Below are 15,155 nucleotides of genomic sequence, written 5' to 3' on the forward strand. Positions count from 1 at the left end.
CTACACTATGGGAACCTCATTTGCCAGTAAAAAATATGATAATTGGTTCTTTACCCTTCCATCTGGCAACAAAACTGACACCTTTTTTACAAGGAGTCATGTTTGCAGTCATAATGCAAACAAAAAAACATAACTCTGATAATGTGCACTGTCCTTGAAGTTGATTGGTCCACACCCGAGACAGCTTTCCTTAGAGCCTATTCTCACATGGTTGGACCAGATGACGCCAAAAGGCGCACTTAGATGGTTACCCTGGGGTTTCCAGCTTCAAACTGTTTTTTTTATTTTACCAGATAAGGTCCACTGAGCTATGTAGCTCTTTTTCAGAAAAGACCTGGCCACAAATGATAGCTCAACGAAGTGGCTTATCATGTAAAATTTATAGCAGCCAAATACTCTAAACGCATGTTTCTTAATGAGGAGGGAATAACCCAGAGGGCCTGGAGAAAAATCCACACAACCACGGGGAGAACATGCAAACTCCAAATATACAAACATACAACAGGCGTCGGGATCGAACCCACGACCTCCTGCATACCAGGCAAGGCAGTTAACATCTCGCCACGGCGTTGTTAATGTGTGCGTTGCTTCGCGAGGTAAACGCATGTACACTTTCATTTTGAAATTGGGAGACTCAATGGAAGGTGACTCTAATTTAGGACCGAGTCAAAAGGAATTAAGGCCCAGTCTGGTGTCGGCATTTATTAGTTAGACATGTGGCTCCCCTCGAGATATGTTGCTGCATTTCCAAATGTAAAGTGCATGATATTGTTCATTCTCATTGAATCAGTGGGCTTTGCATAAAAAGCTTATTTTAATCACATTGGCCAAGCCGTGCAACGTTACCAGTTACTTAAGTGAGATAAATTAGACAAAGCTACGCGCCGAGTGGCAGTGTGAACACACGAAGCCCTACCTTTACGCTCCATGCTGTGATATTTGCGTGTGTGTAGTTAACCAGAAGCTCCGCCATCGCTGGCCAAAGGTCGTGATGCAGCAGTTGAATTCTCGGGAGGCCTACCTTCAAAAAAAGTGCAAGGGAGGCTATAGTTGAACACTTGCCTTTTGCACGACGATTGAGAAGGTATCGATCTTGTGTGCCTGTGCCCCAATCTTGTCTTATGGAGAAGCATCGGGGGAGAGCGGGGGGGGGGGGGGTGGCCACGAGGTGTGATCACAGGTACAGTAATTGGCCCTCCGCGTTGGTTAATGCAGCAAAAATAATCGAGAGATGGAGCGACTGTAAAGGGAAGTTATGGCTCTAGAAATCGATATTGATTGCATTGTGTCTTTCCGCTGAGGTTGTAAGAGCCTGATAGATAACTGCGCTGCCTGGCCGTGCCGCGCCGTGCGTATTGTTGGACCTTCATCAGTCTCGTTTCTGCTCGATTTTTTTTGTTGCTTTTTTCCCCGCCGTCGTTGTGGGTCGCCTTTTTTTTGTAACGTCGTCAACAGCGCGCGCGTGAGAAAAATGATCTAGTTTCCCTTTAGTAACTTTGCCGAAGGACGTGACTTTTATCCGACATAAGTGCCCTAACTCTTAATGCGTTGACAAATTAAAATTTCAGTGCGGGAGTGATAGCAAAAGCAATTGTTTTTACTCTGCAGAGGCATCTGTGAGTTTATCTTGTGTGTGCAGTTCGTTCACTCTTGCTTCATTATGCCAGGAAATGAAGATATTACATTTTTTGTATAAAGATGTCGCGGTAACGATAATATTTAGTCCGTTTGGGTGATATTTAAATACCTTCCACACTATTGAAACTCGGGCATACGCAATCTATCTTTGATGCAATTAATCAGCCGATGGGTTCTTTTTCAAGAAGTACTTTTTGACAACTTCCCATGCATTTTAATGTGAAGCTGAACACACGGCAAACTAATAGAGAACAGAGAGAATCTTGCAGCTGCTTCCTTGGCAGTAAATCATTGAGAGGGTCTCCCACTCGGGCGCAGGCAACATAGAAACAGCTCTATGTGTGTTGGTGGGTGTGCGTGTGTCTGTGGGTGTGGGGTAGCAGTAGTGTAGCGGTTAGCGCGCTGCGCTACGAACCTGGCGACCCGGGTTCGATTCCCGCTCACGGTCAACACCAGTGACGATTATCTGAACCGGTCCTGGGCCTCCCCTAGGTCGACTCAGCCTCAAATGAGTACCTGGTGCGATGTGTAAACATCGCCACCAGGGAGACAAAGGCGGCCGTGCGTGTGGTTGGCCACCCACCCCCTCGTGTGCCGTGCCGGCCTTTATAGGTGCTCGCAAACAGCACTTGCCCCCACAGTCTGTTAAGGCTATACGGGGGATCTTTGTCTGTGGGTGTGCGTGGGGAGCGATAGCGTAACGGTTAGCGTGCGGCACTACGAGCCTGGTATCCCGAGTTCGATTCCTGCTTCCGGTCAACACCAATGACGTTTATCTCAACCAGTCCTGGTCCTCCCCTAGGTTGTCTCAGCCTCAAATAGGTACCTGGTGTGATGTGTAAATATCGCCACGAGGGTGACAGTGGGCCTGGCGTGGTGCTGGCCACCCACCCCCTCATGTGCTGTGCCGACCTTCACCGGTGCTCGCTAACAGAACTTGCCCCAACAGTCTGTTAAGGTTAGACGGGGGATCTTTTGCGCTTGTGTGCGTACGTGCATCCGTGTGTTTGTGAGTGTGCACACGTTCCTGCACGTAGGTATTTATGCGCGTAGGGTGTGAGCGGTGGTGTGGTGGGTCATGCAGTGTGCTACGACCGCATCTTTTCTGGTTGTGTTTGCGCATGTGCAGGATGACATCACGTCGCTGGGCGGTGAGAAGCAGGCCATGTACCTCCAGATGTACCGGCCCGTGTACTTCCAGCTGGTAGACGTGCTGCTCTACAAGGCACAGTTCCCCACGGACGCCGAGTATGCGTCGTGGTCAGCGGACGAGAAGGAGCAGTTCCGCATCTACAGGTGAATCAGAATCTTGAGTTAGACTGGAGGAGAAATCCGATGAGCTGTGAAGCTCTTTGTTCACAGATGTCCAGTATGGGCGGTGTCGCCAAGTTACAAGTAAACAATACAAAAAACCGATCGGAGCACAAAATCGAGCAAATGGTAAGCAAGTAGCTAAATATAAATAAATACTCAACAACATCATTATTAAGTCAAATTTGATAGCGGCATCTTCCATTGAGGTAATACTAGTCGTATTACCTCTAGATTTGAAGCTTTCGTGACTGCAAGCATTCATACTCTTAGGTTTTTTTCGGTGAAGTCACGTAGGTAAAAAATAAAATTACTAAACGTTATAATAGAAATAAAATAATAAATCACGACGTTTCGGAGGCGACACAAGTCTCCGTCATCAGGTGGGACCGTCACAGCTAAAATTACTGCTTCAAGTGAAACGTCGTGATTTATTATTTTATTTTATATCTATTATTACTTTTAGTAATTTTATTTTTTACCTACGTGACTTTACCGAAAAAAACTAAGAGTATGGTCGTATTACCGCCAGAGCGGTGAAGTACGGTCAAATAAATCCCCGTGGACCTGTCCGGTGTGTGGAGGCCCTCATCCAGCAGTGGAGTGACACAGATGCACGACCTTGCTGTTCGGAACTTGACCTTGAAATGTTTTTTTAAATAGTGTTTTTTGTTCGCGGTTTTTGCTGTTATACCAGATTTCTATTGTGTATCCGGGTCCCCATCCAAAGTGAGGGCATTCATTGCCCAATTGGTTTTACCTGTGCCAAAATATGCCAAACCAAGAGGGCGTCACACGTTATGTGTTATAAAAGGGGTTGGTTTAATAAAAAAATGATGAAAAAAGTGAGTTATTTTGATTCAGTTTGCTGGGATCATTTTCACGGTGGTTAATACCAGGAAGACGTATGTAGGCCTGTAACGCTGCATCGATTATATTATCATTGATCCTTGCGCTCACAATCCTTGTGATGATTCATATGTTTAAGAAGAGATTGTTGCCCATTGGTGCAAATGATATACAAATTAAATGCTCTCGTCATGTAATACTAATGGTGCAAACAAAACCCTACAAATGAGACGCAGGAAATTGCTAATAAAAAATTACTGGCCAAGTGAATCGTGTCGTGCCTGTTGTGCGGCGGTAGACCCCGTGTCAAACACGCGCAATCAAATAACGAGAACTTCTTGCGGTTGTAGGGTGGACATCTCGGACACGCTGATGTACGTGTACGAGATGCTGGGTCCCGAGCTGCTCAGCAACCTGTACGACAAGCTTGGACGCCTCCTCACAGCCACCGGTCAGCCCCCGCAGTGGCAGGTAAACAGACGCCCCCAATTGGCAGATCAAATCTTAGCCTTCCCATTGGAACTTAAATCTTTAGCCCCCAGTAGCAGTTAAACCCTTAACCCCACCACCCCCAGTAGGAGAGAAAGTGTTAGCCCCCCTCCAGCAGCAGATAATCCGTGAGCCCCCATAGTGACAGTTTAAATCCCCCGAGATGCTCAGGGATGTGCAAATGTAGCATTGAAGCTTTTTGGGCGACTCCTGCAGTGGCTGTTGCCAATTGTGCATTGTGATATTCCCAAGGTCCTTTTCCGCTACACTGATCTTCTTCTCATTGATGTTTCCGTCGGGATCAGAAGGAATGCGTTATTCGTTGTGGAGAAAAAAACGGGAGTTTGAGGCTGCTCACAAAATAAAGAAACGGTTGAAGTTTCGTATTTGTTGAAAGAAATAAGAGAGTACATTATTTATGGAACAATATTTAATCACAGTTGGAGAAGGCTGTCAAGTTTAAAAGTTTCGTTTATTGCACAAAAGAAAATATTATTTCGGGTGCATCGATTTGTATCGTGATGTTGCAGCAACTTTTTATTTTGTCATTGTAAGGTTTTTGCGAGATGGGCTGTCTGCGTTTCACACGATTGCTATAAACTGTTTGGCATTCGGCGTTTGAATTTGACACCCATCACATTTTATTATTTCAAGTTTCTCTTGGGGGTAGACGGGATCGCATTTATTCGTAAGGCATCTGCTTTAAAAAAACAAAGCACCAGTGATTTACCCCATTTTTCACGAACGGTACTGATTTTCTGTAAATCACCACGCAATCTCTGAGATGAAACCGACGCTATTACCCGGTGTATCGCTTTCCACAAAGTGCTGAATCGCGGCTTCTTGTCAGAGAGAAGCGAGCTGACGTCCGTGATATGGAACCAAAAAAAAATCAAGAAAACCTTTTCGGGATGTTCAGCCGAAGATAATTACTTTGCACAAACAGATGAGAAAGTCGTTGTGCGGGGGGCCGGCTTCCAGCTGAGATTAAAGAGCCTTGCTGTCTTTGCGAGCTGATGACTGTGGAATTAATTTTCTTAACTTGTGCCGCAGCATTTTTCTAAATAACAAGGCACCGAGGATCATAGAATGTGGCCCTTGAAACTCATGTAATTATAGAAGGCTTGTAAACAAACTCATTTATGCTTTGTTGCGGAGCATTATGGGTAAATCCATAATAAGCAGACGTTCATAAGCATAACTTTATCCCGACTCTGCCGATGAGACCCACGAGGTCAAAACTGGTCCAGAGTTTGCTTACTGAAAAGCTGCTTGAAAACATTGTTCTTCAAAGACAATAGGCCAATTGGATTATAACATTTTTTTGTTCACAATATGTGCATACACATGAGTTGTGCTAAATTTGAAGACTCGTGTCTCCATCACAGATAAACAACACTCTCTCTGCTTGTCATTTTCTTCTCTTTGAGAAATTCTGATTTGTTTTATTATCAGTTATGAATGTGACAGGCCTCTGGTCCCCCACTGTTGGATTTTCTCCAACAATTTTTGTGACATTTACTTCAATGTGGGTAAATTAAAACATTGATTCATTACATTGACTGCGAGTGATATGGGACGCGTCCTGAAATGCTCCCTTTTAAAAGCTGTGTTTATTGTACTCTTTGAGAAATTAGTTTCCTAGGTTCATTCGATTTGTTTTGCTTATCGCCCTATTTTGTTTTTCACTTCATTGAAATGTGCGTCGCTCCGTTAAGTGTCAGTTGCAGGTTGGTTATTTTTGCGAATAAATAACGTTGGGTGGCATTTAGATGTCGATGCTTCGAAGCTTTCATTATTAACGAGTTAAACAAATTGATCAACTGTGTCGGAGCAGTTGTCTGTATTTATTGTTGCTTCCTTGGGCTATGCATTGTGGCTGCGAAGTGAAACATTGCTGAGGGAAAACTGTCCCAGGGCATCCTAAGGCATGCAAAGCCCTTCAGCGATAATATATAATTCCCATATTTAATTCACACTGTAATACAACTGAGGTTTGATCTATCGTTAGTTTAACCACGTAAGCTTGATCTATCGTGCTTTTCGCTCGGTCCTTTCGATATTATTGCTACTCTTGTGGTTTTTATTCGTCCGTGTGTTGGGCACCCGTGCTCGCACACACACACACACAATACCGCGTCGGCCTACGACCCAGTCGCCCTATTTGCACCCAATATAAAATAAATGCAATGCTCTTAGCAATCGCAATACATCATGTAATTGGCAATCCAAAATATAACCGTAAAAACTGTTTGAAAAGGGGCTATACATTTTGACTTAAAATGTGAAAGACTTAAATCTTAATAAAGCAAAGCTAATGGATATAAATGCCCAAGATGGCAAATGCTACCTCAACAGCAGTAGCATCTTAACTTGAAAGCAGCCATTCAGACAGTACTCTTTAGTGAATAAAAATTCACGATGGGCAAGGATTCTTGAATCCATTTATGCGAAGCTTTGAGTGTTGCCCCCGGCTACTTGTGGGTTTTCTCCAGGTACAGTACTCGAGTTCCCTCCCACACGCCAACCGCTCATGAATGGAATGAACCAAACTTGGTGAGGCCTTGCTGAGGCTTTCCTTGGTAAACAGCGGAGCGTTATTATTATTACGATTGTTGTCCTTACGGTTCATGACGGTTCACATCAGCCCAGCACCAAGTGGCTAACGTTTGCCCTGTTGCAGCAAACGGAAGCCTTCCTCTACGGGTTCCAGTCCATCGCGGAGACTCTGGACGTCAACGACTCGGACGTTATCCCGGGACTCATCGGCCTCATCCCGCGCATCACCGTGGGCAATGTGCAGCTGGCTGACACCATCATGTTCACAATCGGTAAGCGCCGGTCGGAGGCATGGGCACTCTAAGCCTCTCTCTCTCTTACAACAAAAACAAGAATTAGTCGGTACTAAAGGTGTTTTTAAGACCGAAACAGCAAGGCTCCTTCACATTTCTGACAAATCGCCTGAAGAAGCTGGTTGTAATCACCAGCAAAACGTCATACTCAAATTGTAAATGTTGTTTGCTCTTGAACACACCTGTGCGCTGAAGTAGTAACTCATTGGCATGTTTTGTTTATGTGATGAACTTTACTAATCGACTGTGCGGGATAGTGGTGGGTTAACGACACATTTCTATTTACGCGATCTAACCCAAAAAACTTTTATCAGGCATAATATTGCTCGTGAAAGCCTTTGTCTTAAATGGACAACAATTAGTATTTTTGTAGCATCTCATCATGGTGCTTGAAAAAATACGTTCGAATATATGGAGTGGAAGCGACGGGGGGGTGGGGGGGGGTTGGTAGGATGAGTGCAGAGAAACACACGAGAGGGAGAAACACCGTGGCACAGCAACTAGAGGAGTTCAGCACCAACAATAGTCCCGGGGACAGCCGTTGGTGTTCCTATGAGTCCCAGGGCATCCATAAAGGTCTGGAGCGGTTTACCAATAAATCCCAGGGACAGCCTTGAGCAGAGTCTCTGGGCACTTGCGAGGCTGAAGCCCTTCAGCAAATCCCAAACTTAAACTCTCTATCTGTCTCTTCTGTCAGTCATTGGGGCTGCTCATTAGGCTGGACGAACTTCTTACACCCCTTCCTTTGGCTGGTGATGGCGATCGTCTCCCGTCGGCTTACGTTCTCTCTCTTTTAAGCCGTACTCATTTCAAGCCGTCGGTCCACCTCGCTCATCGGCGGCGTCTGCTTCTTGCCTGTTCTTCCGCAAGCCCAATGCGAGACCGCTAATGGGCGTTTGTCAGCCTCCATTCATGCTCATTGGCAGGGATGGTTTTACTTTATTAATGTTGCCTGTTTGTGTTCTATAATGCGGGTGCAATTATTCCCCCCTCTGGCTCGTTATTCCAGAATTTGTCACAATTCCGGGTCACAATTTGATTTCAGAATCTTATTATTTGTATTACTGTGGTGAATGTAGCACCACTTGTGGCTGCAGGGATCCAGTGAACACACTGAAAAACATTAATTATTACATTTGCAATAAGATTAGATGAATCGATGCATCCGTAATATACCTCTGCTATGTGTACGTGTCTCTGCATCTTCACTTTTTAAATCGTAATTTTATTCTGCGTGCAGTACCACTGGCTTTTCCGTTGTCAGAAATATTGACCTTAATTTTTCTTGCAACAAAAAAAGTGTCCAGAATTTTTGTTGTTGTTGTAGTTCTGAGGAAAAAAACCCCACATGCTGTATATATATGATATAGGCTTCTCTATTTTACACTATAAAAAAATGTTTAATGGACATGCCTTGGTGACCTCTAACGTACAAAAAAATATAAAGCAACGACAGCAAAGACAAATTGCAGCCTGGGGCTGTGCATAGCCCCCAGAGGTAGGGGGGGGGGATTTGAAACCTTCACACCAACCCGTTCCCTCCCTCGCCTCCCTGGTTTTTGCAAGTGGAGACAATTGCCTGGCAACCAGGCCCTTTGCCAAGGAAGCACGCAGGCTCGCTCTGCTCAGTACTACCGCCTCGAGGTCTCCATCAGTACCGGCAGAAAAGCTGCTTTGGGTGATTCTGCAAAATGCATGCCCCCTCTCCCTTTTGAAGCGCCGCAAGCCGATTCTGGCGGCATGAAGCCGCCCCGTGGCCTGTGCAGTCGGATTCGATTTGCACGGTAAAAAGAGGTGCATTGAAAGCCAGCTACAAAGGCATTATTTTTATCACGTGTGCTTTTTTTTTACTTTTGACGGGATTGCCGTGTTTTTGTTGTGAAAAGAAAACAAAAGTTTTCTGTAAAATGCCGATGAGCTCGCTTTGCCACAATGTTTGCAGGACTGACCTCTGCTGAGGAATGTGTTTTTTTTTTTTCCCGGTTGCCGCGAAGGTGCAGCGGAGAACGAATGGCTTGTGTCTGAAGGGCACGTGTGCTGATGCATGTGCGTTTGCGTCGGTGCTTTGGAGCATCAACGGGGATGTGCTTACGCGCGCACAAAATCGGCGGTGCGGCCGTGCCGCGCGTTCCTTGTCCATCGTCGAATCCGCGGCTCTTTTGTCCGCGATTGTGGAAAAGAGGGGGGTTTGCCTTGGATGCCATTGTTGACGAGCCACAGTGAAGAGGCCGCAGTGGACTGTGCCCCCAAGATGCACCTCAATGTAAATGATGAATCAGAGCGGGTAGCCTTGTCCTTGAGGATTGAGGAATACCGCTCGTTACATCGGCTTGTTATCGTAGCATTATGCTCGGTAGGAAGATCGCGTTGCCTTTGCCATGTGTGCGGATTTAACTCTTTGTCTTGCCATAGAATCGCTGGCTGCGAGTCATCGCATTGTTCCAGTTCCCCTTTTATTAAACGGTATGAAGGTCCCTTGATGCTATTTACCCAACTAAGCCATTGAATCCAGTGTTCTGACCAGATTATCCTTGCGAACGGGCGCCGCCCTTTGAGTGCTGCCAGGCTGGTTTATTGTCTCCACCCCCCCCCCGCTCCCTCCCGGCAGCAGCCCCTGTCAATTGCGGAACATGGGAAGCAGATGGGAAGCTGTAATGTTATACGCACCTATAATGCGCTCCAAGACGCAGCCCGTAATAGGTAAACGCAACGCTCGAACATTTATTCTCTGCTAGAGTGCAGATTATTGGCTCGGCGGGTGGGCATCGTTTGGGTGGCGCTCGGAGGCGCAGCCTCGGTGTCTTGAGGCGCGCCAGCGAGTTTAGGGGGTTCGTTTTCTATCACATCCCTTCGCTGCGTCGGTTTTTTTGTTGCGGCGTTTCAATGACGAATGAGTTGATGGTTTTTAACAGTCGGCGTTGCTGTGTAAAATAAAAAAACACACGCACACTATTATTGTTCGGCAAATGCCGGTGACTGAAAAGGGAATCGAGAAAAGAAAAAAGGGGGGATTAGTACCGACCGACCTCCGTATCTGCCGCGCAAATTCATTTCACACTTGGTTAGAATTGTGCATTGATCCTCGCATTTGCATTTCGCCCAGCGTAGGGACAAGCCCCCCCGTTTGACATTACCAGGCTGCTCATTTAAATTTTACAGGACCCTGTCATGTCCAATCTATTCGCCCAAAAAGAATTTGTTCGGCTCGTGTATTGTTTAAAATAATTATCAAAATGTGCAGTGAACCTCTGCGTGTATACAAGAGAGTGGTTATGTCATCTTCTGCTTTTTGTGGACCACTCGCGTTGTAAAGATGCACCGGCTAATATCCATTCCTCATCCCATGATGGCATGCATCAATGTTTTTCATGTTATTTATGTTGTTTATAATCGGTTCATGTGATGCAGCAGCCAATAGAGGCACAGCCACTCACGGAATTGTAAAACAAATTTGAATCGAACACATGGATCGAGACTCCTCATTTTCTCAAGTGAATCATTCCACCCCGACTGAAAACCTTAACTGTGAAATAGCATACACTAAATTAATTAACTTACAAGTATTTACATATGCCAGGTATACACAGCGTACCTATTTCTGCTGAACGTGCGTAACATGTGACTTCTGCTCTTAACACTAACAGACTTGAAGGTAAACGGTCTATTGTCCTTCCCAATTTCCTCAAATCCCTCTAAATTATGGATGCGGCAAAAAGCAAACACTGCGCGCGGCGCTAATGAGCCTGCACGACTGCAGAGTTCTCGAGCCAGCCTCGCCGAGCGCACGAGCACACGCTACGGCACTCGGTTATGGCCACAGGCGCCGCGCCCCGGTGATGCGCGGACAGCGCGTTGCAAGCCCCGCGTCTGCCCCGTGAGCGCTGGCCAATGCCCTCTTCGGCGTCCCTTGCACTAACCTCGGCGGCTTTTGCCGTAGTAAAAGAAAGAAACGGGATTGGCCTCGCCGCTCGTGGCCATCCGTGTCGCGCACTGCGGTGCGAATATCGAAGCGTGGTTGGGGTGGCTTGGCGGTTGTGTTGGATTTGACAAAAAATTTGGTCGGGCTCAAACCTGTACCGGGATGCACCGCACCATGAAAATAATCGGGGGCAAAAATTCGCCTCTTGGCACGATTTGTGAAACCTCGCGAAGGCTGTCACACGCGGCAGGTGGGGGAGAAAATAAAATTATGCCGGCGAAAAAGGTCAAATGGTCAGACTGTTTGCACGCTGCTGAAATTACAGACTGCGAAATTACACAATGTCGCTATTGCCCCGAATCACCCAGTGTTCTCCAAATCACTTCGCTTTTGTGAGTGGAGTTTGCCATGTACGTTCAGTTGCATGGATAGTGGAGTGCAGACTGCATCTATTAGCAATGATAAGCAAATGAGCCAACGCGTGGCCCGGGCGATTGCGCGTGCCGCTGAAATTATTTATAATTTGAGCGTGCGCTCCGAATGGTATTCCGCAAAAAAAAGAGCTAAAAAAAAATCCATATTCACCATGTCCTGTGTGTAGTGCAGGGAATATACAGAACGTTGTCAGGCAGATTGGTGTTTCATGGACACTCTGTGGATTGTCGGCTAAATACCAGGTACTGCATTTAATATACCAGCTGCTGCACCGCTAATGTAACGTCACCTTGTGAACGGCAGATTAATTCTACGCATAGCTGTGGCCGAAACACAAATAGAGAACCTAACCCCTCGTGTAATGTTTTTTTTTATCACTTGGGGTTCCAGGAGAGACATTACGCCAATAAATCAATTCCAGCGCGGTGCATTGCATGTTTAAAATAGCGAAGACCAATTAAAATTAAAGCAACTCGTTGCCAGCAAACGTATTTTTAGCCGAGTTACATCAACGCTCGAGGCGCAGGCTTTGAAAGCGATGTGTTTTTCTTGCGAAAGAGAATTTGTAAATGGTGTCCGTTGGACGTGTAATTTTCCTGCCCCAGCGCAACACATGCCTCGTTAATTATACGGGTGCCTAATTGGAACCGAGTGCTCCACCGTTTCACCCGTCTCCGCCGCGGCCTGCCCGGGCTGCTCGTCAGCCACTAGCAGCACGGGATTATCTTTATTTTTGCTCTCACGATTGTGTGTATTATTATTATTTTCACGCTTTTATATTTTTAGTTTCAAATTTATGTAACCGTGCCCTTTAAATTTAGATTCAGCGGTGTTAAACAATGGTCCCATCATCGTGGGACCTCCTTTGCCAGTACCAAAATATACTAATAGGGGTTTCCCCCTTCTTTCTGGCAACAAAACTGACACCTTTTGCAAGGAATCATGTTTACATTAACCACAATACCTGCAGTCAAATGCAAACAAAAACAATACTCTGATAATTTATGCATTTGCTACTGGCAAAGGAGGTCCCATGATGTAGCTGCTCACCCCGAGCTCTCATTACTCTGATGGTGCGTTGTCTTTGAACTGTGTGCGCCTTTTGGCGTCATCTGGTTGAACACCATATGAGACTAAGCTCTAAAGAAAGCTGTCTCTGGTGTGGACCAATCAGTTTCAAGGACAATGTATAAATGATCAGAGTATTGTGTTTTTGTTTGCATTTGACTGCAAGTATTGTGGTTAATGTAAACATGATTCCTTGCAAAAGGTGTCAGTTTTGTTGCCAGAAAAAAGGGGGAAACCCCTATTAGTAATGGTCCCATCATTATTTTTTTTTATTCCTTACATAGGCTTGTTAAATCGTTGCTGTTGTTGCAAACCGTTTTGAGCTGTGCAGAGGAACCTTGCACCCGCAGGTTACCGAGCACCCAGCGCAGGTGCTTTAGTTGTGAATGATAGAAGCGCGCACAGTTTCACGTGAAATATTGCACGGAAATGCATTGCGACGGCTTGCTGTTTAATTCGTGTGCCGCGTTGATGATCTCAATTTGTGACCCTGCATTACAGCCCAGACACTCTAATCTCCTTTAATTAGTTGGAATAAATTAGACTCGTTATTTCCTAATATGTTAAGGACATTATTTATTGTGGACATCAGCTGCCTTCCTCGCCCCGGTTATAGCTCACCGTGCCGAGTCGGTGATATTTATTGTACCTTCATAAAGAAAAGGATCGCGCGCCTGAGAACTAATTTTGACATCTCGATATTCTCTCCTCCGTGCATGTCCACAGCAAAGGCGGCAGCTGTCAAAATGAATATAGTCATGACCACTTGGACATGCTTATTTGAGGCAATGTGGCCGCAATCATGTCTTTCCGTATAGCACAAGATTTCCTTGAATTTCCACCCCCCCCCCCCACTCTCTTCATTGACCTGATCCCAGCTGTCTTTGCCGCGGAGCCGGCTGTCGCTATGGCAGCTGCCTCCTCGCTATTGGCTCCGCCGCTATCCCCCACGGGCTGTGGGGGCCGCGATGCGTCTCGGCGTACAGTGCCTCCACGAGCGTGCACGGCACGTGTAGCCGGCGCGTGTAGCCCGCGCGTGTAGCCCGCGCGTGTAGCCCGCGCATGAAGCCGGCGCGTGAAGCCGGCGCGTGAAGCCGGCGCGTGAAGCTGCCACGTGAAGCCGGCGCGTGAAGCTGCCACGTGTAGCCCGCACGTGTAGCCCGCGCGTGAAGCCGGCGCGTGAAGCCCGCGCGTGAAGCCGGCGCGTGAAGCCGGCGCGTGAAGCCGGCGCGTGAAGCCGGCGCGTGAAGCCGGCGCGTGAAGCCGGCGCGTGAAGCCGGCGCGTGAAGCCGGCGCGTGAAGCCGGCGCGTGAAGCCGGCGCGTGAAGCCGGCGCGTGAAGCCCGCGCGTGAAGCCGGCGCGTGAAGCCCGCGCGTGAAGCCGGCGCGTGAAGCCGGCGCGTGAAGCCGGCGCGTGAAGCCGGCGCGTGAAGCCGGCGCGTGAAGCCGCCGCGTGTAGCCCGCGCGTGTAGCCCGCGCGTGAAGCCGGCGCGTGTAGCCCGCGCGTGTACCCCGCGCGTGAAGCCGGCGCGTGAAGCCGGCGCGTGAAGCCCGCGCGTGTAGCCGGCACGTGTAGTCGGCACGTGCACATGCGCGCTTGCCAGTGCCGACCGCCAAATTGCTGGAACTATTACCTATCGGTTCCGGCAGCCCTCCCAACGCCGCCGTTCCACAGCTCGGTATCTCCATGTGGTGCCTTGCCTGCCTCCAGATATCGGCTATCTCAAATATTCACAATGTTATGCAGGCACCCCGCCGTGTCTTGTCAACATTTTCTGCCTGTGCCCTCTCTCTCTCTCGCCTCGGAAGAAAGCCCATTGTCTAAAGTTAGCCTCGTTATATTTTTATTGTATCAAGTGGTGGTGATGTTTTTCATTCATTTTGTGCATTATCCATATCCAGCAGACGTGTCATGATTTGATTCAATAATTTACCTTTGTTATTGTGGTGAATGTAGCGCCTCTTGTGGCAGCAGGGGTTACGTGAACCAATTGCATACAACATTTACGAATTTTAAATAATCAGACGATTCATCAATGCTTGTCTATCTAACGGAATCAGTTGCTCACTAAAATGAGCCAAAATAAAGAGTAATGGACATGGAACTCTGTGTATCTTGACTTACCAACATGAGTAAGTGTGCATTGTTGTATGTGACCTGCCACACTCACTTTACCTAGCCAGCGCTGGATTTGAAGGCATCAGTCGGACAAAGAGCTAATCCACAATTGATTTGAGAGATTTTTGGTGCTTTTCTCATATGACCTTTGTTGATATATACTCCATTGAGTAAGACCTGTCAGTCAAAACATTGATTTTCTTGTATATCCTTTTGCCCCCTTCAAATGAAATCGTGTTATTTTTTGCGCGGGGTGATTTTTGTTCATTTCTGTTCATTCTCACACCATTCAGTAATCGTTCGATATATTTTAGATCTGTTTTGAAAACTCGCCTCTTTAAACTGGCCATCACCCACGAGTTCTGGCCGTTTACTCCGCAGGTTCTGTTTAATTCCTGCTTTCCATACACGGTGCATGGGGATCTGCGGACGAAATGCACCTCACAAATGTCAATTATTATTCACACAGAATGTGT

General features: G+C 46.9%; 1 protein-coding gene across 1 annotated transcript in view; it reads left to right on the forward strand.

Moving 5' to 3' along the window:
* The window catches only part of IPO13 (importin 13), a 71,218-nt gene that overhangs the window by 28,988 nt on the left and 27,075 nt on the right, over nucleotides 1-15,155 (forward strand). The window contains exons 7-9 of the mRNA XM_078605618.1: nucleotides 2,768-2,934; nucleotides 4,149-4,269; nucleotides 6,971-7,118. Of these exons, the coding sequence (XP_078461744.1) occupies nucleotides 2,768-2,934; nucleotides 4,149-4,269; nucleotides 6,971-7,118 (436 nt within the window). The remainder of the gene's footprint in view (nucleotides 1-2,767; nucleotides 2,935-4,148; nucleotides 4,270-6,970; nucleotides 7,119-15,155) is intronic.

This window comes from Lampetra planeri, chromosome 24 (genome assembly GCF_965212315.1).
Source record: "Lampetra planeri chromosome 24, kcLamPlan1.2.h2, whole genome shotgun sequence".
NCBI classification, from domain to species: domain Eukaryota; kingdom Metazoa; phylum Chordata; class Hyperoartia; order Petromyzontiformes; family Petromyzontidae; genus Lampetra; species Lampetra planeri.